The sequence below is a fragment of the Heptranchias perlo genome, chromosome 26, assembly GCF_035084215.1.
Source record: "Heptranchias perlo isolate sHepPer1 chromosome 26, sHepPer1.hap1, whole genome shotgun sequence".
In the NCBI taxonomy this organism is placed as follows: domain Eukaryota; kingdom Metazoa; phylum Chordata; class Chondrichthyes; order Hexanchiformes; family Hexanchidae; genus Heptranchias; species Heptranchias perlo.
This window is the reverse complement of record NC_090350.1, coordinates 41,629,531-41,650,296: the sequence shown is the minus strand read 5'-3', so window position 1 is coordinate 41,650,296 and position 20,766 is coordinate 41,629,531. Positions and strand designations below refer to the sequence as shown.

Sequence of the window (20,766 nt, the reverse complement as noted above, 5' to 3'; positions counted from 1 at the left end):
CCGAGTGGCCTGTTTCCGTGTTGTAACTTTGATTTATACGAAAATGAGGGGCAGGAAAAGAGCAGTTGGTCCATCTTGCCTGCCCCTCACTCACAATGCCTGGAGCATCCTGACTTGACACTTCCTACCCTGCACAGCCCCTTCACCCCCACAGACGCGATCTCTTCTACGAGAGGCAAAAAACCCCAGGGCCAAAAAGGGGCAAAAATATTCTGGAAAATTCCTCTCCGACCCCCTCAGGCGATTGAAACCAGTCCAGGAAATTACATTGACTGTTCTTATGTTAACCAGTACATTGCTTACGTTTTGTAAGATGTCTGTACGTAGACAGCCTTGAGGAGATTCATTGTATTTTGGGGTGATTTTCCTACATGCAGAAAGGTTATTCTCTGGAAAATCTTAAAGATATAAGTAGTTATTAAAACATTGCTGTTTGTGGGATCTTGCTGTGCGCAAATTGGCTGCTGCGTTTCATACAACACAACAGTGACTACACTTCAAACGTACTGCATTGGCGAATAGCATGGATCCATTTAAGGGGAAGCTAGATAAACACGTGAGGGAGAAAGAAATAGAAGGATATGCTGAATGGGTAAAATGAAGTAGGGAGGAGGCTCATGTGGAGCATAAACACCGGGATAGACCAGTTGGGCCGAATGGCCCGTTTCTGTGCTGTACATTTTATGTAATTCTATGTTTGCGTTATTCTGGCACTGTATGAACTGAATGAAGGGTATAGCAAAGTTACTTGGACACCTGATTCTAACTTCGCAGCGCCAGCAATTCTGGGACAGGGTATCAATAAACATAAGGGAGGTCAAATCCAGCCACGTGATGTGATAAATCTGTTCCCTAGTGAGGCTGATTCACGAGCAACAAAGTCTCAAGTGACTAACAAGTGTCTCAAGAGTGAAGATATTTATCGAAGCATCTGATTGGATATGGAATGCTCGTTCTTGTCCAATATTCTCCACCCTGGAAGGTGCTGACCCTTGTTTAAGTGCAGTTCCCCAGTGTCCTGGCCAAATATTTATCCCTCAACCAACACCCAAAAAAGATTATCTGATCATTATCACGTTGCTGTTTGTGGGATCTTGCTGTGCGCAAGTTGGCTGCTGCATTTCCTACAACACAATAGTGACAACATTTCAAAAGTACTTCATTGGCCACAGAGCGCTTTGGGATGTCCTGAGGTCATGAAAGGTGCTCTATAAATGCACATACTTTCTTTATCATTCGTCCCTCATTCAACAAAAACAGAGAGAGTTCCAGATTTCCACTACCCTTTGTGTGAAGAAGTGCTTCCTGATATCACTCCTGGACGGCCTAGCTCTAATTTTAAGATTGTGTCCCCTTGTTCTGGATTCCCCCCACCAGAGGAGATAATTTTTCTGTATCTAACCTATCGAATCCCTCAATTAGATCATCCCTCAACCTCCTAAACTAAAAGGAATATGTGCTTAGTTTGTGCAACCTGTCCTCATAATCTGGGCTGACACTCCAGTGCAATACCTGGTAATATTCTGGTGAATTGTGCTGAACCCCCTCCAAGGCCAATATATCTTTCCTGAGGTGCGGTGCCCAGAACTGAACACAGTCTCCAGATGGGGTCTGATCAAAGCTCTGTACAACTGAAGCATCACTTCCTCCCCTTTGTATTCCAGCCCCCTTGTGATAAAGGCCAACATTTTAATTACTTTTTGTACCTGTACACTAGCTTTAAAGTCATTTGTGTACCTGGACACTCTTGGCTCCTTAAGACATTTCTGCGGGGTGTGATAAGACAAATATAGGGATAATTCCACAATCCCACACTCCCAGCAGGGAGCTATATTGCAGAGAGCTTGAGTCAGGAATCGGGTACAGTGTTGTCTCCCTGTCTCTGACCAGTGCTCCATGTAAATCCTGCTCCCCGCTGCCAGCGTGGAATCGTGGAATTACTCCCTTGTATAAATCCTCACAAATGTACCTCCCATTGTAGAAACGTGTGCACCTGGTGTTGCTTTCTGCAAAGAATGGGCACTGGGGGTTGAATAGGTGAAGATATCTTGACCACTGGTCAACTGTTGTGCCATCCTACCCCAGCCAGGAGAAGGTAAGAGTCCATGGAATGAGCAAGAACATTGTGTTTGGTGAGGTGGAATATACTGTGAATCAAAATTTTGTAAGCGCTGACCTTTCGACAGCTTTTAGTTGACAGCATAGCCATTAGCAACTCTTTTCACCTGATATTCCTCATGTGGATGTCATCTGACAAGTTCCGCTGGCAGATTGAAGGTGTCGCCTTTCATCAACAGTTGCATAAACCAGTTACCATTGTTGCACATGTAAAGTCATGTGATCACTTGTTGACTTCCATCGTTATTCCTTCCTGGAAATATTGCAAGAGCAAAGTCACAGTTAGTCCAATACAAGCTCAGAGTCCAGCAACATGTAAACAGATAGCCCGAGGAGGCTGTGACACAAAAAAACTCCATCATTTAATGAGCTCGCCACATGGATTAATTGATATTTGGGACCAACCAACTGAGTTACCCTGACTAGGATGATCTGTGCTGAATTAACTGATCTCAGCTACACTGAAGGTGTATAAATGCAAGTCTTTCTTTCACTATGTGGAGAATCACAAACGTCTGTAGAGTGTTCCAAAAACCCCAGCCACTCAAATGACAGAATCCTGAAGTTTGACAGCGTTGTGTTAGACACGTGACCTTCTCAATCTTTGACGTCATTTTTAGGGTCAGAACCAGGAAAGTACTATGGAGGAATTTACTCATTTGCATTGTTCCATTGTGCCTAGACTCATCGGTGACACTTCATTTCTGAACTTAAAGCTGAGATACTTTCTTGGTGCTTAGTGCCAAAGAACACTCTAGTAAGTGACCCCATGTTCCCTATGAACCGGAGTATTCCTTTACCTGCCCAATATCTGCATAATTATAGCAAGCCTGGGAAGACAGAAACCCTTGTTATCTTACCTGATTTTACAGGATATATCATATGCCCACATGTAATCTCCTTGACTTTGGAAGGCGGAAGTCCATCGCTTAGCCTATAAATGACCAAACATATTTAATAACAATAGATAATAGATAAGACAACAGTAACAGAAGTGAACATGCCGCTGTCAGGAACTCAGCAGAGCGGGGGAGGGGGGGAGTGGATCAACAGTGTTTCGCCACCTTGTGGCAGACAGCATTACTGCTTCAACACGGTGACCCAGCTTTGCACCTTTTGGAATTTGCATGGTCTCTATTTTGGATTTTTGGTGCTACCAGATTTCCCCTTTCTGCTGCTGACGGGGATCCTTTTGCTACCAAGTTCCCCCAACATTGGGCAAAGTTTTCTCCTTGGGCGCAACCCGGAAGTGAGACTCGAAAATTAACCCTTTGTTGCCCTCATTTTGCTGATGTCAAGTTACGCCCAAGTATCCTCCCAATCTCATTAGAATACGCCCAAACTTAAAATGGGCGTAAATCAGCTTAAACAATTGGGGCCCAAGGAACGGCTGAACCCACATCTTCTTTGAGTCCTAAAATTTAAGTTTCAACAAATTTAACCATCATTCACGCTCATCAGGCACAACATGTTTATGAACCTACAATCGGGGAAGCTTTTCGATTTTAATGTGACTTATACTTTGCCATAAAAATCCATTCAAAGAAACAGAAAATATCGGGCAGGTCTCAGTGAGAGTAATTTTTTTTAAAAAGCGGTCAAAAAATTGCAATTAAAAGACCAGAAAAACGACTTTCTTTCCGGCCGTGCCTGAAAATCTGGTTGCAATGTTTAGAGACCCCCGAACAAACCCATTCGAAGGATTCTCGCGTTCGAGAGTCCCCCAGTTTTGGTGGGCGAAGATTCGTTCAGACAGAGGGTGTGATGGACGGACATAAAAGATCGAGGAGACTTGGGTCGTATTGTAGCTACACGCGTGACTCAGTTACGCCCAACATTTCGTCATCTTTTAAGCCATGTAATTTCTTGCGCCCAGATTACGGGTGTCTCTGGGTGCAAACACAGAGGAAACTGCAGGCCTTCATTTACAAACATTTTATATTTGAACAGCTGCACATTCTTTGCAATGGGTAAGGGGATGAGATTTGTTTTTTTCTCTAATATCGGCCACACTGAAATAGTTCTGGACACTCTAATCAGGCCGATAGACCTTCTGCAACTTCATCTTAGTCCTCGCTCCTGTTATCTTTGTTCCACTCTTTCACCACCATTTCCCACTCTCTGGGATTCTCCCCGACCCCAAAAATTGTGCCTCCTTATACTTCCCTTCCTGCTTTCAAAAGTCTCCTAAAAACCCTTCTCTTCCACCAGCCCCTGCCCCCAACCTTCTGATTCTCCTCTCCCTCGTGCTCAGTGACCGTTATTGTCCTCAGCCCCGTAAACGTGCTCTCAAAATTCCCTCGGTGCGCTATAGAAACAAAATTGTTTTTAATGATGTCTTGGACAAACTGTTCTCAACTGACCTTAGTCTGTTTCTAGTTATGTAAAAAGTTTAGCGACTTTATTTATTTTTTCTTTGAAAGTTGTTTTGCTGAGTGTCACATGTGATTGCGTCTCTGGGTCCTGCCTGTTCTCAGTTTCACGTTGCAGGTTTCTAATATGGGAAGAGTTATGTTGAGGACTCTGTTCCCCTCCCCCGTCCCCTCTCCCACTCCCCCCCCCCACCAACCCCAGCTATCATGTGACTCTGGAAATCTTTATAAAAAGACATGAGCAGGCTCTGAACAGACAGAAAAGGAACGAGGAGTAACCTTATCAAAACGCCTGAGCTCAACTTTACTGAATCTCTTCTGAAGAGGAACGTCGGATACTAACGAGGAATTCGACTGAAAGGAACGAGAGAGACAGAGGAGGAAAGGCTAAGCAATTCAACAGGGTTTTAGGAAGCCTGCGCTATATTTGGAGATGGATTTCCAGCCGAGTATAATTCGAGAATCCAGCACGATGGAGACGCTGGAGAAGCAACTAATCTGCCCTATTTGTCTTGAAATGTTTGAAAAGCCGGTGGTGATCCTGCCTTGTCAGCACAATCTGTGCAGAAAATGTGCCAACGACGTGTTCCAGGTCAGTGTTTAACCGAGGTCAAATCAAAATTCAGCCGACTGGTTTTTCTTTTAATTCTGACCCCTTCAGTGTTCAAAAACCTCTCGAGGCAGTAACTTTGAAAGAGCAAAATTAAATTTTTCTTTCAAACTTTCTTCCGAGAGCTCTGACCCCTTGCTGGGTTACAGTAACCCATGGATGTTGACTTTTTGGTCACCTGTCCTAATATCTCTCTATGTGGCTCCGTGTCCAATTTTGTTTTGATAATCGCTCCTGTGAAGCGCCCTGGACGTTTTACTACGTTAAAGGCGCTATATAAATGCAAGTTGTTGTTGTTGTCCCCTCTCCTTACCTCACTCTTGTGTGAACGTCATCAGACTGTTCCAACTGTTGAAGCGACGATAGCCGAGCCCAGTCCTGCCCTTAGCTGGTGCTCACACAGGCAGCTTCCAGTGGAAACCATGGCTGATTTTTTTCCTCCCCTTCCTTAGCCCAAGGGCACTGAAACCTGTTAGAGTCTCCAACTGCAGCCTCTGTTGAGATCAACTAACTCAGCAATAAACTTCGGGTTGAAGCTGGGACCTTCTGGTCTGTGTGCCTCAGCACTATACCAGGCAGGGTCTAAGAAAGAAAGAACGAACTTGCATTTATAAAATGCCTTTCACAGACCTCCGAATGTCCCAAAGCGCTTTACAGCCAATGAAGTATATTTTTTGTAGTGTAGTTACTGTTGTAATGTAGGAAAGCTCATTAAGGCATGGAGAGACCATTTTAATATAGAATTTAAATAACTTTTAACTAATTATCTCTCTGTTGAAAACTTTTCAAAACAGTAATTTTAAAAAAAAGTGACAACTTTTAAAGTTGTTTTTTAAAAAAGATGAATATGGTTTAATACTCTGACCAATTCCAGTGCAGTGCTGGAGAATGTGCTTGTTCTGGATATTTTGTAGATAAATATGTGGTTTTTTTTAGGCTGCTAATCCATACTGGCAGGGTCGAGGTACCATGGTGTCTGGAGGCAGATTCAGGTGCCCATCATGTCGACATGAAGTTATCCTGGACCGTCATGGCGTATACGGGCTGCAGAGAAACCTACTGGTGGAGAACATCATTGACATCTACAAGGAGGAAGGCACCAGGTTAGCACCGGTAACGCCTTCTGCGTCGAGCCTGTGTTTTAAGGTGGGGGGAGGCGGGGGGGAGAAGGCGGGACCTCCATTTTTGGGGAGGGAGAAGGGCCAAGTGTTTGTCACAACGCATCTCGTGCAATGATGCCTCCTTGAGGTGCTTGCTGGGATTTACATCATTCCATTCTGTCGTGGTACACATGGGGAGTCACAACCAAATATAGACTTCAGGTGAAGCAGGGTTAGTTGGCAGGGGATAAATGGATCAGAGACCACAGATGTAATTCATTTCCCAATTTTTAAGTCATATATTTTGTCTTTATTTTTGTTTTGTTATAAATTCCTACGTCCATCTTTATAATGGAAACTGCCCACGTAAACATCTCACTGTAATTACACCCTCCCATCTGTGGTAATGCTGCAGCACCTTTACTGGCAGGAGGATGTAATTACAACGTGAAAAGTTTACATAGGCAGTTTCCATTCTAAATGTGAACATAGGAATGTTACAAAATTCACAGGAAGTGCACGCAGGTGTAAGATTTTTGATGTATTATAAGTAGTAATGAACTGATACTACAAGTTAAAGAACTTTTAAGCCTTTTTCTGTTTTACAACATTTATGATTAGGGATTGGTATAAAATGCTTTTGCAGCTAATATATAAATGTTATCGTCAAAGCTGAAATGAGATGTTAAACCGATTCCCCGTCTGCTCCCTCAGTGCCTACACTTCAAAAAAGTACTTCATTGGCTGTAAAGTGCTTTGTGACATCCTAAGGACGTGAAAGGCACTATATAAATGCAAGTTCTTTTTTTTTCTATTGATCTCCTCCCAAAGTCCACTTTCAAGCACGAGTCACCGGACTGCAATCGGAAGCAGCAAATCTGACTGATTTTCCCCCTCCATAACCAGAGGTACTGAAGATATCACCTCAACTGGTGGTCTGGCTGAGAACAGCAAAATTCAACACCAACCTAGGATGGGATCTAGAACCTTCTGGTGGAATTCCACACAAAGGCAGCACATTGACCCACTTGGAGCATAGTTTAGATTGAAATAATATCAAGACAACATCTCCAGGAGTGCTTTTCACTCACTGTTAACATACTCAGTTGTTATCACTTCCTACTGCAACTCTGTCCACAAGGTCAGCTGGTCAGGGTTTCCAGTGGTAACTTTATTTAGCCCAGCTATTTCTAAATGTATAAAAATAGTTGACCAGTGACTACCCAAGTCTAATGAAGTTGCTGAGCTGTTTCTTTAAGAAATGCTGACCATATTTATTGCTGCCAGACTTAGACAAGAAATTAATCATTTATACACATATGTCATAATATATTGATATAAAACAATGAGTGTTGTAAAAATTGTAATATTGAGGGAGTTTAAACTTTATAAACAATGATTCTCACTGAGACACAATTGCAGGGAGAATAAATCATCTCAAAAATCAATGTCGGTTTTCAAAATCCCATCCACTGGCGATTTGTCTTCATCACCAGTGACAAGGAAGAGTTGGTGCTGGGAGGATAGGCCTTCCATCCCAATAAGTCCACCACCTAGAAGGAGGAAGGAGGTGCATGGGAACACCCTCACCTCCAAGTTCCCCTCCAAGTCGCACACCATCCCGACTTGGGCCTATATCATAGCTCCTTCATGGTCGCTGGGTCAAAATCCTGGAACCCTCGATCTAACAGCACTGTGGGAGCACCTTCCTGCAGCGGTTCAAGAAGAAGGCCCATCACCACCTTCTCAAGGGCAACTAGGAATGGGCAATAAATGCCGGTCTTGCTAGTGACGCCCACATCTTGGGAATGAATAAAAAAAATACTCTGCAACCTCCTCCAGCCCTATATCCAGGCCCATACACTGCTGTCCTCCAACCCTGGCCTGGTGTTCATTCCCGCCCCCTCCAACTCCCCATCCTCTTCCCCATCCCGTGCTCCTCGCTGGGTGTTGGAGCTTTCAGCCGTCTGGGTCCTACCGTCTTGGAGCTCCCTCTCTACCCCCCTTTCCCCTCTCCGCTTCACCACTTCCACTCACACCATCAATTACCTCCTCAAACACCAATCCTTTTCAACCGTGCTTCTGGTCAGTTCTCCCGTTATCACTCAATCTGTTCCCCTGTGAAGTTTTAATACATTAAACGTACGATACAGATGCAGGCTCTTGCTGTGCAAAGGTGACAGGGTGGTGTTTGGAGTGATGTCAGTGACCTGTTTCGCTGCAGTTTACATGAACAAAGAAACAGACACAATCACACAGTAAGGCTCAAAAAGCAAATAACAGTGAGCCCCGGAAATCTGAAATCCAAAAGGAAAATTCTGGAAATGCTAAATAGGTCCAACAGCATCTGAAAGGAAAAAGACATTTTTAGGTGGTGGACACTTTTGAAACGTTAACTTGCCTTTTCTTTTTCGACTGGTGCTCACAGATCCACTGTGTGTTTCCACTATTTTCTGTTTTTGTTTGGATGCATTTAAGGAGAAGCTAGGTAGGCACATGAGGGAGAAAGGAAAAGAAGGTTATGCTGATAGAGTGAGATGAAAAGGGGTGGAAGGAGGTTCGTGTGGAGCATAAACGCCAGCACAGACCAGTTGGGCCGAATGGCCTAATTCTGTGCTGTAGACTCGATGTAATTCTATGTAGCACATGTTGCTACTTTACCATCTGTGACGTATTGATGAAAATACATATTTGCTTTTGACATCCAGCAGACCTTTGAAGAAAGGGAACCAGCCCATGTGTGAAGAGCACGATGATGAAAAGATCAACATTTACTGCATGACTTGCCAAGTTCCCACTTGCTCAATGTGCAAGGTCTTTGGTGCTCACAAGGACTGTGAGGTGGCCCCTCTACAGAACGTATTTCAACAGCAAAAGGTAAGGATTGGGTGGTCAAAATTATTTATTTAATATCATTAAAAATAGCAATGCAAGTTAACAAAGCCATAAAAAGTACAAACAAAACACTGGAGTTCACTTCTGGAGGAATAAAATTCAAAAGCAGTGAAGTTATGTTAAATTTAGATAGAACCTTGGTTAGACCACACTTAGAGTATTGTGCACAGTTCTGGTCTCCATATTACAAAAAGGATATAGAGGCACTGGAGAAAGTACATGAGGGAGAAAGGAATAGAAGGATATATTGATAGGGTGAGATGAAGTAAAGTGGGAGGAGGATTGTGTGGAGCATAAACATCGGCATAGACCAGTTGGGTTGAATGGCCTGTTTCTGTGCTGTAAGTTCTATGTAATTCTACGTAATCAACAACAGTAAAGCAGTTCAGAAGCACCTGGGCAACAAGGGGTTAACATAGCCTTGTGCATAAACCCTCTTGACGTTCAGGCTAATTTTAGTGCAGGAGTGTCGCAGTGCGACAGCTGGCCTGGGGGCAGTGGGAAGGAGGAGGGAATTCTTTTGAGCTGCGGTGCCCCACTTTTCAGCTTGTCTGCCTGCTTACTTGGAGAAATCAAAGTTGCACTGTGCTTCTTTAAACATGCTCACGTCTCCTTGAGTTGGGTAACTCATTCCCCATCCAAAGGTGCTGAATCTTGCTGGGGTATGGGCACCAGATACCATCTAGTACCTCACCCGAACGGGTATTCTTCACCTGTCAGATTGGTGCCAATTGTTGGCAGGTTGTTTGGCCTTTGGGATTCCGATGTCCGTACACACCCACTGGGCTCAATCGATAGTGTCTAGGAGCAGGGATCCTGGCTGATTTTACTCCTCCTTAGCCCAAGGGCATTGAGACCAATTGCATCGTCCCCACAACTAGCTGAGCTCAGCTAACTCAGGACGGACCCGGAGTGGAACCTGGGAACCTCTTGATCTGTGTGCACCAAGCAGTGCACTTACCCACCCAGCCACTGGGGGGAACGCCAGAGCTGCTTTATTGACATTCAGTTCGCAAAGTGACAATAAATGTGACAACTTATCGCTCCCACAAGGGCATCATTTTCTGCTCACTTCCTGTCCCGCGTCATTCCTGAAACATTCTATAAACTCACCCAGGTCAACAGCCCAAATTCACCAGGATTAATTTCAGAAATGTACCAGGATTGCCAAAATACTGCACTACAACATTTTCAAAATACTAGCATATCTAGTGTATATCAATATATAGTGCAGTAAGTCACAGTTTATGCTGTTTTATAAGGAGAGGACTGTTATACCATGTAAGGGACAGTTATTATTCTGCTGTTGAGGTGAAACTGGGCTTTAACTGGTCTATCCCTTAATTGCTGTAAATAGGCACCTCCCTGGGTCAGTTGCAGATACTTGCAGTTAAGCATATCTTCAGATCAATTAGAGACTAATGATTGTCTTACCTTTCCTTTGCATTGATCTAGAACAACAGGTTACGTTTACAGCTTCATATTGGTCTAGAACCAGTTGTTACACTTTACAGTGGCACATTGTTCTAGAACAGCGCTTCACACTTTATGGTAGCACACTGATCTAGAATGTCACAGTACATTGTGCAGTACCATTATGATCTAGAACAGCAGACTACCCTTAACAGTATCACACTGCGTGTGGGGCAGGAAGCAGTTAAGTAAAGTTTTGTAAATAATTCATACTTTTGATCATGCTTCTAAATCTTACTATGATTCAGCATCCACCTCACCTCTGTGATTCACCACTAGGTTGAAGGTGCTATTTATATTTATTTATATATATGCAAGTTGATGTCTTGGTTAAAGGCCCCTGTCATATTACCAGTGTTAGGGTGAGACTGTTCCATGCATTGAGTAACTCAGGCTAGCAGGCCCAATTTATCCCGTTGGCTCGGGAAAACAGCGTTCAGTAACATGTGATCTAGAACAGTGAGATACCCTTTACGTTATCACATCTTGTGTACCTGTGCAGAGCTCCTCTCTGTTCTAAAACGACATGATACTATGCAGTGTAACTTACTATTCTGGATTAATGTGATGTTGTACAGTGTGACACACTGTTCTAAATCAATATGATACTCTACAGTTCAATGTGATACAATATAAAGAATCAGCTCTCTGTTAACAGTAACAGGTTAAAAAGGATCTTTAAGAATTTTATAATGTATCACTTTTAGATGTTTAAAGTCGACTGAGATAGTTTCAATCCTGAGTCACACTATACAATTTGTTTTAATGCAAAGTTGAACCCAATTTACACGTGGTGTGACTGGACTAACTGATATTAAAAAAATAGCATATCCGACCTTATAATAAACTTTTAACAATTTACAGTAAAGATCACAAGATAGAATTGTGATTTCCTGTCTCAAATCTTGTTTTTTGTTGATTGTTGATGGGGCAGTGGTGATGGTCTCTGGAATCAGTCCTTAACATGTTTTTTTTGCTGTTTTTCCCACAGACAGAGCTGACTGATGGGATTGCCATGCTTGTGGCAGGCAATGACAGGATCCAGGCCATTACAGATCAGTTGGAACAGACATCCAAAAGTATCGAGGTATGGAATAACCGACAGGAGAATTCTGAGCAGTGTGTCCCTGAAATAGATGCCTGCATTCTTCCCTTCCATGGCAACAGCTAATCGCATCAATATTAGTGATGTTCAGAGGAGTTCCTTACATCTCTCCGAAAATAGCCCACGTAAAATAACTCCGTTTAAAAGGAAAAAGTTCCAGGGATCAGGAATGTGCATTCAGGGTGTAACCCAATTTTCTTTCAGAAATCCTTTAGAATGCTGAGTTGATATCATAGGCTTAAACAGACTTCTTAGCTCAGACTAAGACACTAAGGCCCTAAGCTCTGGAATTCCCTCCCTAAACCTCTCTGCCTCTCTCGCCTCCTTTAAGACGCTCCTTAAAACCTACCTCTTTGACCAAGCTTTTGGTCACCTGTCTTAATGTCTCCTTATGTGGCTCAGTGTCAAATTTTGTTTGATAATCGCTCCAGTGAAGCACCTTGGGACTTTGTACTAGGTTAAAGGTGTTGTATAAATGCATGTTGTTGTTGTTGTTGTTGACTGTGAGAGTATAAAATGAACAAACCTCAAAAGGAGACAAAGGAGAGTGAATTTAAGGAACTGAATCCCAGCAAAAGCAATCAATGCTGAGATGATTCATTCGTTCAAAAAGAAAAATCTGGATAAATACTTGGTTAAGTGCAGGGTTGAAAGTTAGAAGCACGGACGACAGTCACTCATTTGCCACTGAGCACTGATGAAGCATTCCACAAGTGTCTCCGGCAATGAGGAAGGTGGCTATTACAGGCTCGTCGAGAATCACTTTGCTGCCTTCCTCACTGGGAGTGACATTTGTGGTGAAGCAATCGTCTGTGTGGAAAAGTTTCTTTTAACTTCTTGTGAAAATCCTGAGTCTATGCTCCCTCGTTACCAATTGGCCAACCACTGGATTCAAATAGGTTTTCCCAATCCATACGCAATCTAATCAGGGCTTGCTGTCCATGGGGTGAAACATAGGATCAATGTCACCATCTGGGGGAAGATGGTAACCTCTGCTTTCGACCGTGTGATGAAGGTTTCTTATTGCCTCTTTTTTTTCCAGGAGAACAGCAGACACCAGAAACACTCCCTCGTAGAAAAGTTTGACAGCTTATATGCCATTCTGGAACAGAGGAAAGAAGATATGCTGCAATCAATTACGAAAGAACAGGAGAGGAAAGTGTCATTCATCAACGGTCTGATCAGGCAGTACAAAGAACATCTGGAGGGTTCCTCCAAGCTGGTGGAGAATGCCATTCAATTCATGGACGAGCCCGGAATTGCTGCCTTCCTCATTGTAAGAGACACTTGTGCTGTGCATTGCCAATACCTGAATAGACCTATTGGCATAATCTTATACCCAATAACACACAGTGTGATATATGTGTATTGTTGTGCTGTATCCTATTAACACACAGTATGATACATATAATACTAAGTGGTGTCATTGCTCATGGATAAAAATGAACAAATTTAGAACTTAAGGCACCTTGGCCCCCGCCCATCTCATGAACCCTCCTCCTTTGCTGGATCACACTGTGCCTGAGATGCTGCAGCCCCTCCAGAACTGCGGCATTTCTCATCTGTTGGGCATCGGCACTGGAGCATCTGCCCAGACGTGCGGCAACGCACCCAACGCCAGTTGCTGCCCACACACCCGACCTCAATCCTGTACCACCATGACCCCACCTTGAACAGCCTGGACTGTCAGCTACTTCCCTCCACTTCAATGTTAGCAAAGACCGTCCTTCTTACCCCACCCAAAAAGAAATGGGTTCTGTGCCAACACAGAGCCCTTCACAACAGTCACAATTCTATGCAGTTCAGCCCAGTCAGTTCATCACGCAGTCAGCCGTGGCTCTCAGTAAGTAGAATCCTTGCCTGTAAGTCAGAAGGTTGTGGGTTCAAGTTTCACTCCAGAGACTTGAACCCAAAATTCCCCTCTCTAGCCCTGGAGAGTTCTGCAATTTCTGCCCTGACTCAGAGCAACTAACTTGGGAGGAGCGGAGTTCAAAGTTGGGATTTTTCCTCATCCATGAATGGCTCAGTACTGTTCTGGGTGATACAGTTCACCCACTAAAGCTAGCAAGGAAGCTGGTTGTGCTTAATATTTATAACCCCTGCTTCTCACTCCTCCTGATGCCGCTAACTATCTCTCCAATCATCAAACTTCAATTTAACATATAAATGTCATGGCGTTTTCCATGTAACGAGAGTGAGAGAGCGAACACAAGTCAGTGTGTACAAGCTGATAATCCCCTGTACTTTGTTATAAATGCACTGATAGATTAAATACTTATTGAGAAAGATTTTCTTTACATTAAATGATAAAATTGTCTTTATTTGGAATATTCAAACCTCTGATCAATTTTCTTTTCTTTTCCACAGAATGCAAAGAAACTCCTGCAAAAGTAAGTCTTAATTGGGTTTAGTCACTCTCTATTAAGCTCGTGTCTCATTATTTCCTATTTTTGAAAAAAATCGAGGCTCTCTATTAAGTTAATTATCCAGCACATTGAACTCAATCCGGAATTGTACCTTCCACTACAGTAACAGTTTTGTTTAAGTTCTGTATTTCCTGAGTGAAAGCATCAAAATTAATTGAATAACTGCATCAACTGGGCAGTGCCAAATTTCTAGTTTCCTTTCCTGAAGACTCTCTTTGGGGCTTTAAATTGATAACAGCTTGGCTCAGTTGATAACACTCTTGCCTGTGAGATGGAAGGTCATAGGTTCAAGCCCCACTCCAGGACTTGAGCAAATAATCTAGGCTACTACTTTGATGCAGTACAGAGGGAGTACTACATTGTCTTCAGGAGAGAAATTAACTCCAGGCCCCACCTACCCTCTCAGAAGGGCTTATAAAATCCCATGGCCCAGCATTTGAAGAAGAGCAGGTGTTGTCCTGGCCAACATCCCTCCCTCAACCAACACCACCAAAAAACAATTATCTGGCCATTTATCTTTGGGACATTTGGTGCTATGCAAATTCATAGACTCATACAGCACAGAAGGAGGCCATTTGGCCCATTGTGCATGTCCTGTCTCTTTGAAAGAGCTGTCCAATTAGACCCACTCCCCTGCTCTTTCCCCGTGGCCCTGCAAATTTTTCCTTTTTAAGTATTTATCCAATTCCCTTTTGAATGTTATTATTGAATCTGCTTCCACCGCCCTTTCAGGCAGCGCATTCCAGGTCATAACAACTCGCTGCGTAAATAATTTCTCCTCATTTCCCCTCTGGTTCTTTTGCCAATTACTGCCAATTGGCAGTTAGTTCTTTCTTCTAAGTACAATGCAGTAATGATAAAGGAATTGTTCAGATTGATTGTTGCTCAATGCACCTGAATTCTGTTCTTTAATTCAAATTTCAGAATCATTGATGCTTCCAGAACCTCTCACATACCAAAATCCGATGAAGGGTTTGAGAACATGGATCAGTTTTCAATGAATCTGGAACTAGCAGAGGAAACCCTGAAAAATATAACATTTGGAACAGGTACGATGATTGCAGTCACTGCTGTTTGGCAAAAAAATGAATGTTGTGGCCTAGGAGAGAGCGTAGAGTGTAGAGAAAATTTATTTAATGAGCTACATCATTAAATAAATTTAAAACAGAAATAGACAGTTTCCTAGAAGTAAAGGGAATTAGGGGTTACGGGGAGCAGGCAGGAAATTGGAAATGAATTTAGATTTGAGGTTAGGATCAGATCAGCCATGATCTTATTGAATGGCGGAGCAGGCTCGAGGGGCCGATTGGCCTACTCCTGCTCCTATTTCTTATGTTCTTATGTAGCGCAGTGAGTCGGCACACTGACCTTTCACCCCTGGGGACCCACAGCACACAGCAGCCCATAATTCAACACTCTTCAGAATGGCCACAAGGATGGTTTCAATAAATTCCAAATTGAGGGGATAAACAAAGGGTGAAAATAGGAACAGGAGGAGGCCATTCAGCCCCTCTAGCCTGTCCTGCAATTCAATTAGATTATGGCTGATCTGTATCTTAACTCCATCTACCCGCCCTGTTTCCGTGACCCTTAATAAAAACTAGACAGTGAATGTTGGCAGCTCATTTGAATGTGGGCGGGGCCTGATGGCTAAAGCCAATCATGTCCTCACCTGATATAATGAAACGGGTTTGGGGTGGAGCTTTCCACCAGTGGTGGGGACCCAGTCTGATTTCCCCCCTCCGTAGCCCAGGGACAGAGACTAATTGTTGCACTCCTACTGCTGCCCCAGACTGAGATCAGATAACTCAGCACAGACCAGAGATCGAGCCTGGGACCTACTTCACCTGCATGACTCAGTGCACAAGGGTTGGTAAAGAAAGTAATCGCCTCTGCGCTGAGTGATTTGAGACATTTCTGAGAGATGTAATACGGTGCTAGACAAATTAAAGGCTTTTTTTCTCCCCAGTGAAGTTACCAACTGAGCTCCGGGGTACTCTAAGAATATTCTTGGTATCTATCTGGCTTGATTTTCAACCAAAATATGTTAGGAAATGCTGTGTGATTATTGGGCAACTTTCGATTCCGGAATTGCGCAAAATTTACCAGAAACCTCCTGCCAAACATTTGGGTTTAATGGAATTCATCTTAAAGCAATTCTAGTTCAAAATAAAAAGTGCAAAAAGCCAGTCTGGAAATACACTGGTAGGAAAGTTGAGTGACCGGTCTGCATGTTCTCCCTCCAGATGATGATGAGATGGAAGAAGAGGAGGAGACTGAGGAAGAGGATGAAGCAGAAGATCAAGCTAATGGTGAGCAAAACGGAGCATTCTACTCAAATAGGACTGAGGTTGCCTCTCATTTCAGTGCACCTTACCACACCTGGCAGGCAGCTTACAAAGAGCTCATCAGAGGAATTGAATCTAGCGGGGTTAAATGAGATCACCATCAGTGCAACTAAATATAGCAGGTGGCTGTTCAGTTGGCAACATCTCTTGCTGGGGTAGAGTTCAAAGGTTGCTGGCCACCCTTCAGTACTTCAACCAAGATACCAATCAACAACAATTTGCATTTATAAAGCGCCTTTAACATAGTAACACTTTCCAAGGCGCTTCACTGAAGTGATTATCAGGCATAAATTGGCTCCGAGCCACATAAAGGAATATTAGGACAGGTGACCAAATGCTTGGCCAAAGAGGTAGGTTTTAAGGAGCGACTTAAAGGAGGAGAGAGAGGCGGAGAGGTTTAGGGAGGGAATTCCAGAGCTTAGGGCCGAGGCAGCTGAAGGCACGGCCGCCAACGGTGGGGTGAAGGAAATTGTGGAAGTAGGCGGTCTTGGTGATGGAGAGGATTGTGGTCGGAAGCTCAGCTCAGGGTCAAGCTAAGACCGGTTCAGCCTTGGACGGTGGCCAGGGAGAGGAATGGAGTCGGTGACTATCCTTCATGGGTGAGCCTTGGACTGGAACCAGGAGTGGGAAATCTGGCTGATTTCCACCCCACCTCTTTAGTACAAGGCTGTTGAGTCTAATAGAAGGGTCCCTGCTGTTGCCCGGCCTGACATCAGCGAACCCAGCACAGACCAGTGTGGCTCAGCTGCACGTTGGACAGTGTGAGCTTAACGGGAGAGTCCTTGTTATTGGTCATGGCACACGCCGGGCAATTTTCACTTTGGTAACTCCTGTCGAAATCCCATTTTGCACTTGCCGATCATTTAGCTAAAATTATGGACTGGTTGATCTTGATCTTCACTCCTCCCCCCGGGTTTTTTTTAGTCCATCCGCTGTTGGCTGTGGTTTCACATCTGGAAGCTGCAGATATGTTTCTTGTCACAGTTAACGAGTGGTCTTGTCAAAGAATTTTGCAGCTCTCTGGTTCAATAATAATAAGACTCTCCATCTCCATAACACCGATAACGAGGTGTGACGGACGCTGAGATCACATTTCAATGTTGTTTTTTGTAGTAACGGTAGTTTAGCCGACTGCAATATAATCTACGTGGTCGAAAGTCTGCAGGGTGTGTGGGGCAAAACGCCCAGAGTAAGTGGTGGGCCATGCCACTGGGAATCTCCGCCATTCTGCGGGTTCAGGGGGCAGTTCTTTATTTTGCACTGGCATTGGCAGGCACCCATGCCACTAGGAGTGCATCGCAGGTACCCATCTACCCCCCCCCCCCCCCCCCCAGAGGCTGAAAAAATGCGGAGCACTGTGCCAGTTCTGGGGGACGGGCAGGATTGTCAGCCCCTCCCCATACCCTGGAAAGTGGGAAGTTGTGCCCCCCCGTGGCCCCCTTTGTAAGGAGGCTGCACTTAAGTAAAAAAAAAATTCCGTACTTGTTTCTCTTTGGGGGGGATTTAGGTCCGGAATGCCAGGTAGGAAAAGAGACTTGCATTTATATAGCACCTTTCACGACCATAGGATGTCCCAAAGCGCTTTTTAGATAAGGAAATACTTTTGAAGTGTAGTCACTGTTGTAATGTAGGGAAACGTGGCAGCCAATTTATGCACAGCAAGATCCCACAAACAGCAATGTGATAATGACCAGATAACCTGTTTTTTAAGTGATGTTGGTTCAGGGGTAAATATCGGCCCAGGACACCGGGGAGAACTCCCCTGCTCTTCAAATAGTGCCATGAGATCCTTTACATCCACCTGAGAGGGCAGACAGAGCCTTGATTTAATGCCTCATCCGAAAGACGGCACCTCTGACAGTGTAGCACTCCCTCAGTGCCAGCACTGGGAGTGTCAGCTTAGATTATGGGCTCAAGCCTCTGGCATGGGACTTCAGCCCACGATCTTTTGACTCAGAGGCGAGAGTGCTACCCAGTAAACTATAGCTGGCACTTTATTAGTTATTACTTATGCCAATTGGTGGGCTGGCAACTCCACCATTGCTACGCTGGCTCCCTCTGAGAGTCAGGAATGGTGGAACGCCTAGCATGGTGGGGGGTTCTCACCGCTGGCCGTAACCTCATGCTATGTCTCCGGCCTTGTAAGGGCTGGACGAGACTGCGCCTTGCAGGAATCCTGACGGTGTATTTCCCAATAAAAACGCCAAACACTGGAAAAGCACAACAATGGCCGCAGACAATCACAAACACAGGAAGATTGGCCACTGGAAGAGGTGCTGAGGGGACAGCACAGAACCGGACTCCAGCTAGGGTCACCAACCCTCCTGGATTGTTCTGGAGTCTCCAGGAATTGAAAATTAATCTGCAGGACACAGCTGGGAGTAACCCGAGAAAAATCATAGGGGCATTAAAAAAAAATCCTTTCAACACTTTTGTTTATTAGTGATGAAAATGTTGGAGTTGGGAAAGAAAAGGTTGTTTGACTGGCAGTCCAATCTGGTAACGAAGAGTTAGTTCGCTTTCCAATTGGCCGTGAGAAGGCCATGAGAATGGACATGCTGGGCGACCAATAGCGGGAGCGTGAGGGTGAAGCAGTTGGAGGGAGGAGCTTATGTGATAAAACCTCCAGGAATACATCCAGCCAGAGTTGGCAACCCCTAACCCCAACCCCAGCAAGGGTCGGGACATTGAGGGGAGCAGGGAGGAGCACTGGAGGGGTTTGTGGGAAAGCAAGCATGGGATCAGCACAGTTATAGTGATTGTTTCATGTTCCCTCCCCACAGACCAGCAGTGATGTTGCCATCGAAGTGTGAGATTGACGAACCTTTGACATCTCGTTTGAAGACTTCAGGCACCTCCAACGTGAAAGACCTCTTGTGAATACTTGGGATTGTTCTGCCCCTGTATCACAGACAGCCGAGGAGGAAGGAAAATTTGTTCAATAAACTTCTTTTGTTCATAAACTGTTTTTAAAAAAAAAACAAAAAAAAATGTTTTTATATGGTGCAAAATGGATGGTTTTGTACATTTTATATATTATTATTTTTGTATATAATACAATGGAGCAATAATTCATTGTATTTTTTAAATACAAGCAGCTTAAGTCTACCCTTTGCAGTATGTCTGCTGTACAATTAGCTTTCTTGTTGAGAATCGCTACATTGCGATAGACCCCAGTGAGCAATGAGCAAAGTGCTTGTACCAAAAGGTTCTCTAAGTTACGCTTAAGGGAAGCTTAATACATTGTAGATGGCAGATGTAGCGAGAGAGAAAAAAAATGAAATCTTGAATTATAGGATGATAATTCTCCAGATAAAATGACTGTGAACGCTGGAAATCTGAAATAAAAACTTGAAATGCTGCAAGAAGTCCTCAGGTCAGTCAGCATCTGAAAGAGGAAGAGGTTTTTGGGGTGTAGATGATTCCTGAGAACTCGGTTTTAAGTGGCCCTAAAAGCTCCATTATGATAGTTACTTCATTTTCATGCCTGTATGTTGTTTGAAATTATTGAGCATAAATAAACTTATTTATATGACGTTCTCCAGTTTACCTGAATTTATTTTATTTGTTTTGTTGCGAGGGAGGGCTATTTTCCTCATTCAGTTCTCTCCCCTCTTCTGACGATGTTGACTTGTGCTGAGGCACCAGCCACAATCCAAATCGTCATTCTTCCTATGAGTGTAGGCAGACGATCCGACTGTTGTAATGGTGTTGGGGGGGAGGAGTTTATCACAGCCGAGCCCGTCCTGTCCTCACACTAACAAATACTTTCCTGAAGATATGAGGCCAGAATTGGCTGGGAAAATATCGGTGAGTTTAATGGCGCTCGCCATTATTAACGTGTAAAGTGTCCAGCAACTTGTGGTGAGGAGGCGATACCCCGTGAGTGGTGAATCGCCACAAGTTGCTGGATGATTAGTGCTGCTCCGCCATTAGCCTCGTGAAAATGGCAGCAATCGCAATCAATCTGCCCACGAGTGTCAAGAAATTGCTGCATTTACGCATTAAATGCCAATTGAACTCGCCACAGAAAATTAGGGCTGGTACTTAACAGCGTAAGTACCTTTTTAATGACGAGATTTATGTTCCTGCAATGCCGCTCAACCTCTCTGGCTCAGAAAGGGAACAATTGAAACTGTGGAGTCTCATTCCTACAGGTAGTAACTTGTTCTTAAGAGATTTTTAAAGTGTAACATTTTTTTAATTACTTCTCCTTTCTGTCTCTTTGTTTTCTCTCTCTCTTTAAGGAAGTAATGTGGAGGTTCAGGAAGTTACAAAAGGGACAGAGATAGGTTAAGTGAATGGGCAAAACTATGGCA

General features: G+C 43.9%; 1 protein-coding gene and 1 long non-coding RNA gene across 3 annotated transcripts; one reads left to right on the top strand and one right to left on the bottom strand.

Moving 5' to 3' along the window:
- Positions 1–2,231: 2,231 nt before the first annotated feature.
- LOC137342878 (uncharacterized) lies at positions 2,232–4,561 on the bottom strand. The gene is made up of 3 exons (XR_010967384.1): positions 4,482–4,561; positions 2,979–3,052; positions 2,232–2,371 (listed from the first exon to the last, which is right to left on the bottom strand). It is a non-coding gene; the product is annotated as an uncharacterized lncRNA (long non-coding RNA).
- Positions 4,562–4,732: 171 nt separating this feature from the next.
- On the top strand, positions 4,733–19,986 carry LOC137342735 (E3 ubiquitin-protein ligase TRIM63-like). 2 transcript variants are annotated; one of them, XM_068006896.1, is made up of 9 exons: positions 4,733–5,082; positions 6,037–6,203; positions 8,912–9,077; positions 11,560–11,655; positions 12,716–12,949; positions 14,041–14,063; positions 15,024–15,148; positions 16,346–16,411; positions 19,231–19,986. In XM_068006896.1, the coding sequence occupies exons 1-9, from the start codon at positions 4,924–4,926 to the stop codon at positions 19,239–19,241; spliced, it is 1,047 nt and encodes a 348-aa protein (XP_067862997.1). In that variant the 5' UTR covers positions 4,733–4,923; the 3' UTR covers positions 19,242–19,986. The 2 variants fall into 2 exon arrangements, with proteins under 2 accessions (XP_067862997.1, XP_067862996.1); XM_068006895.1 differs by having other exon boundaries at positions 8,909–9,077.
- The last annotated feature ends 780 nt before the right edge of the window (positions 19,987–20,766 follow it).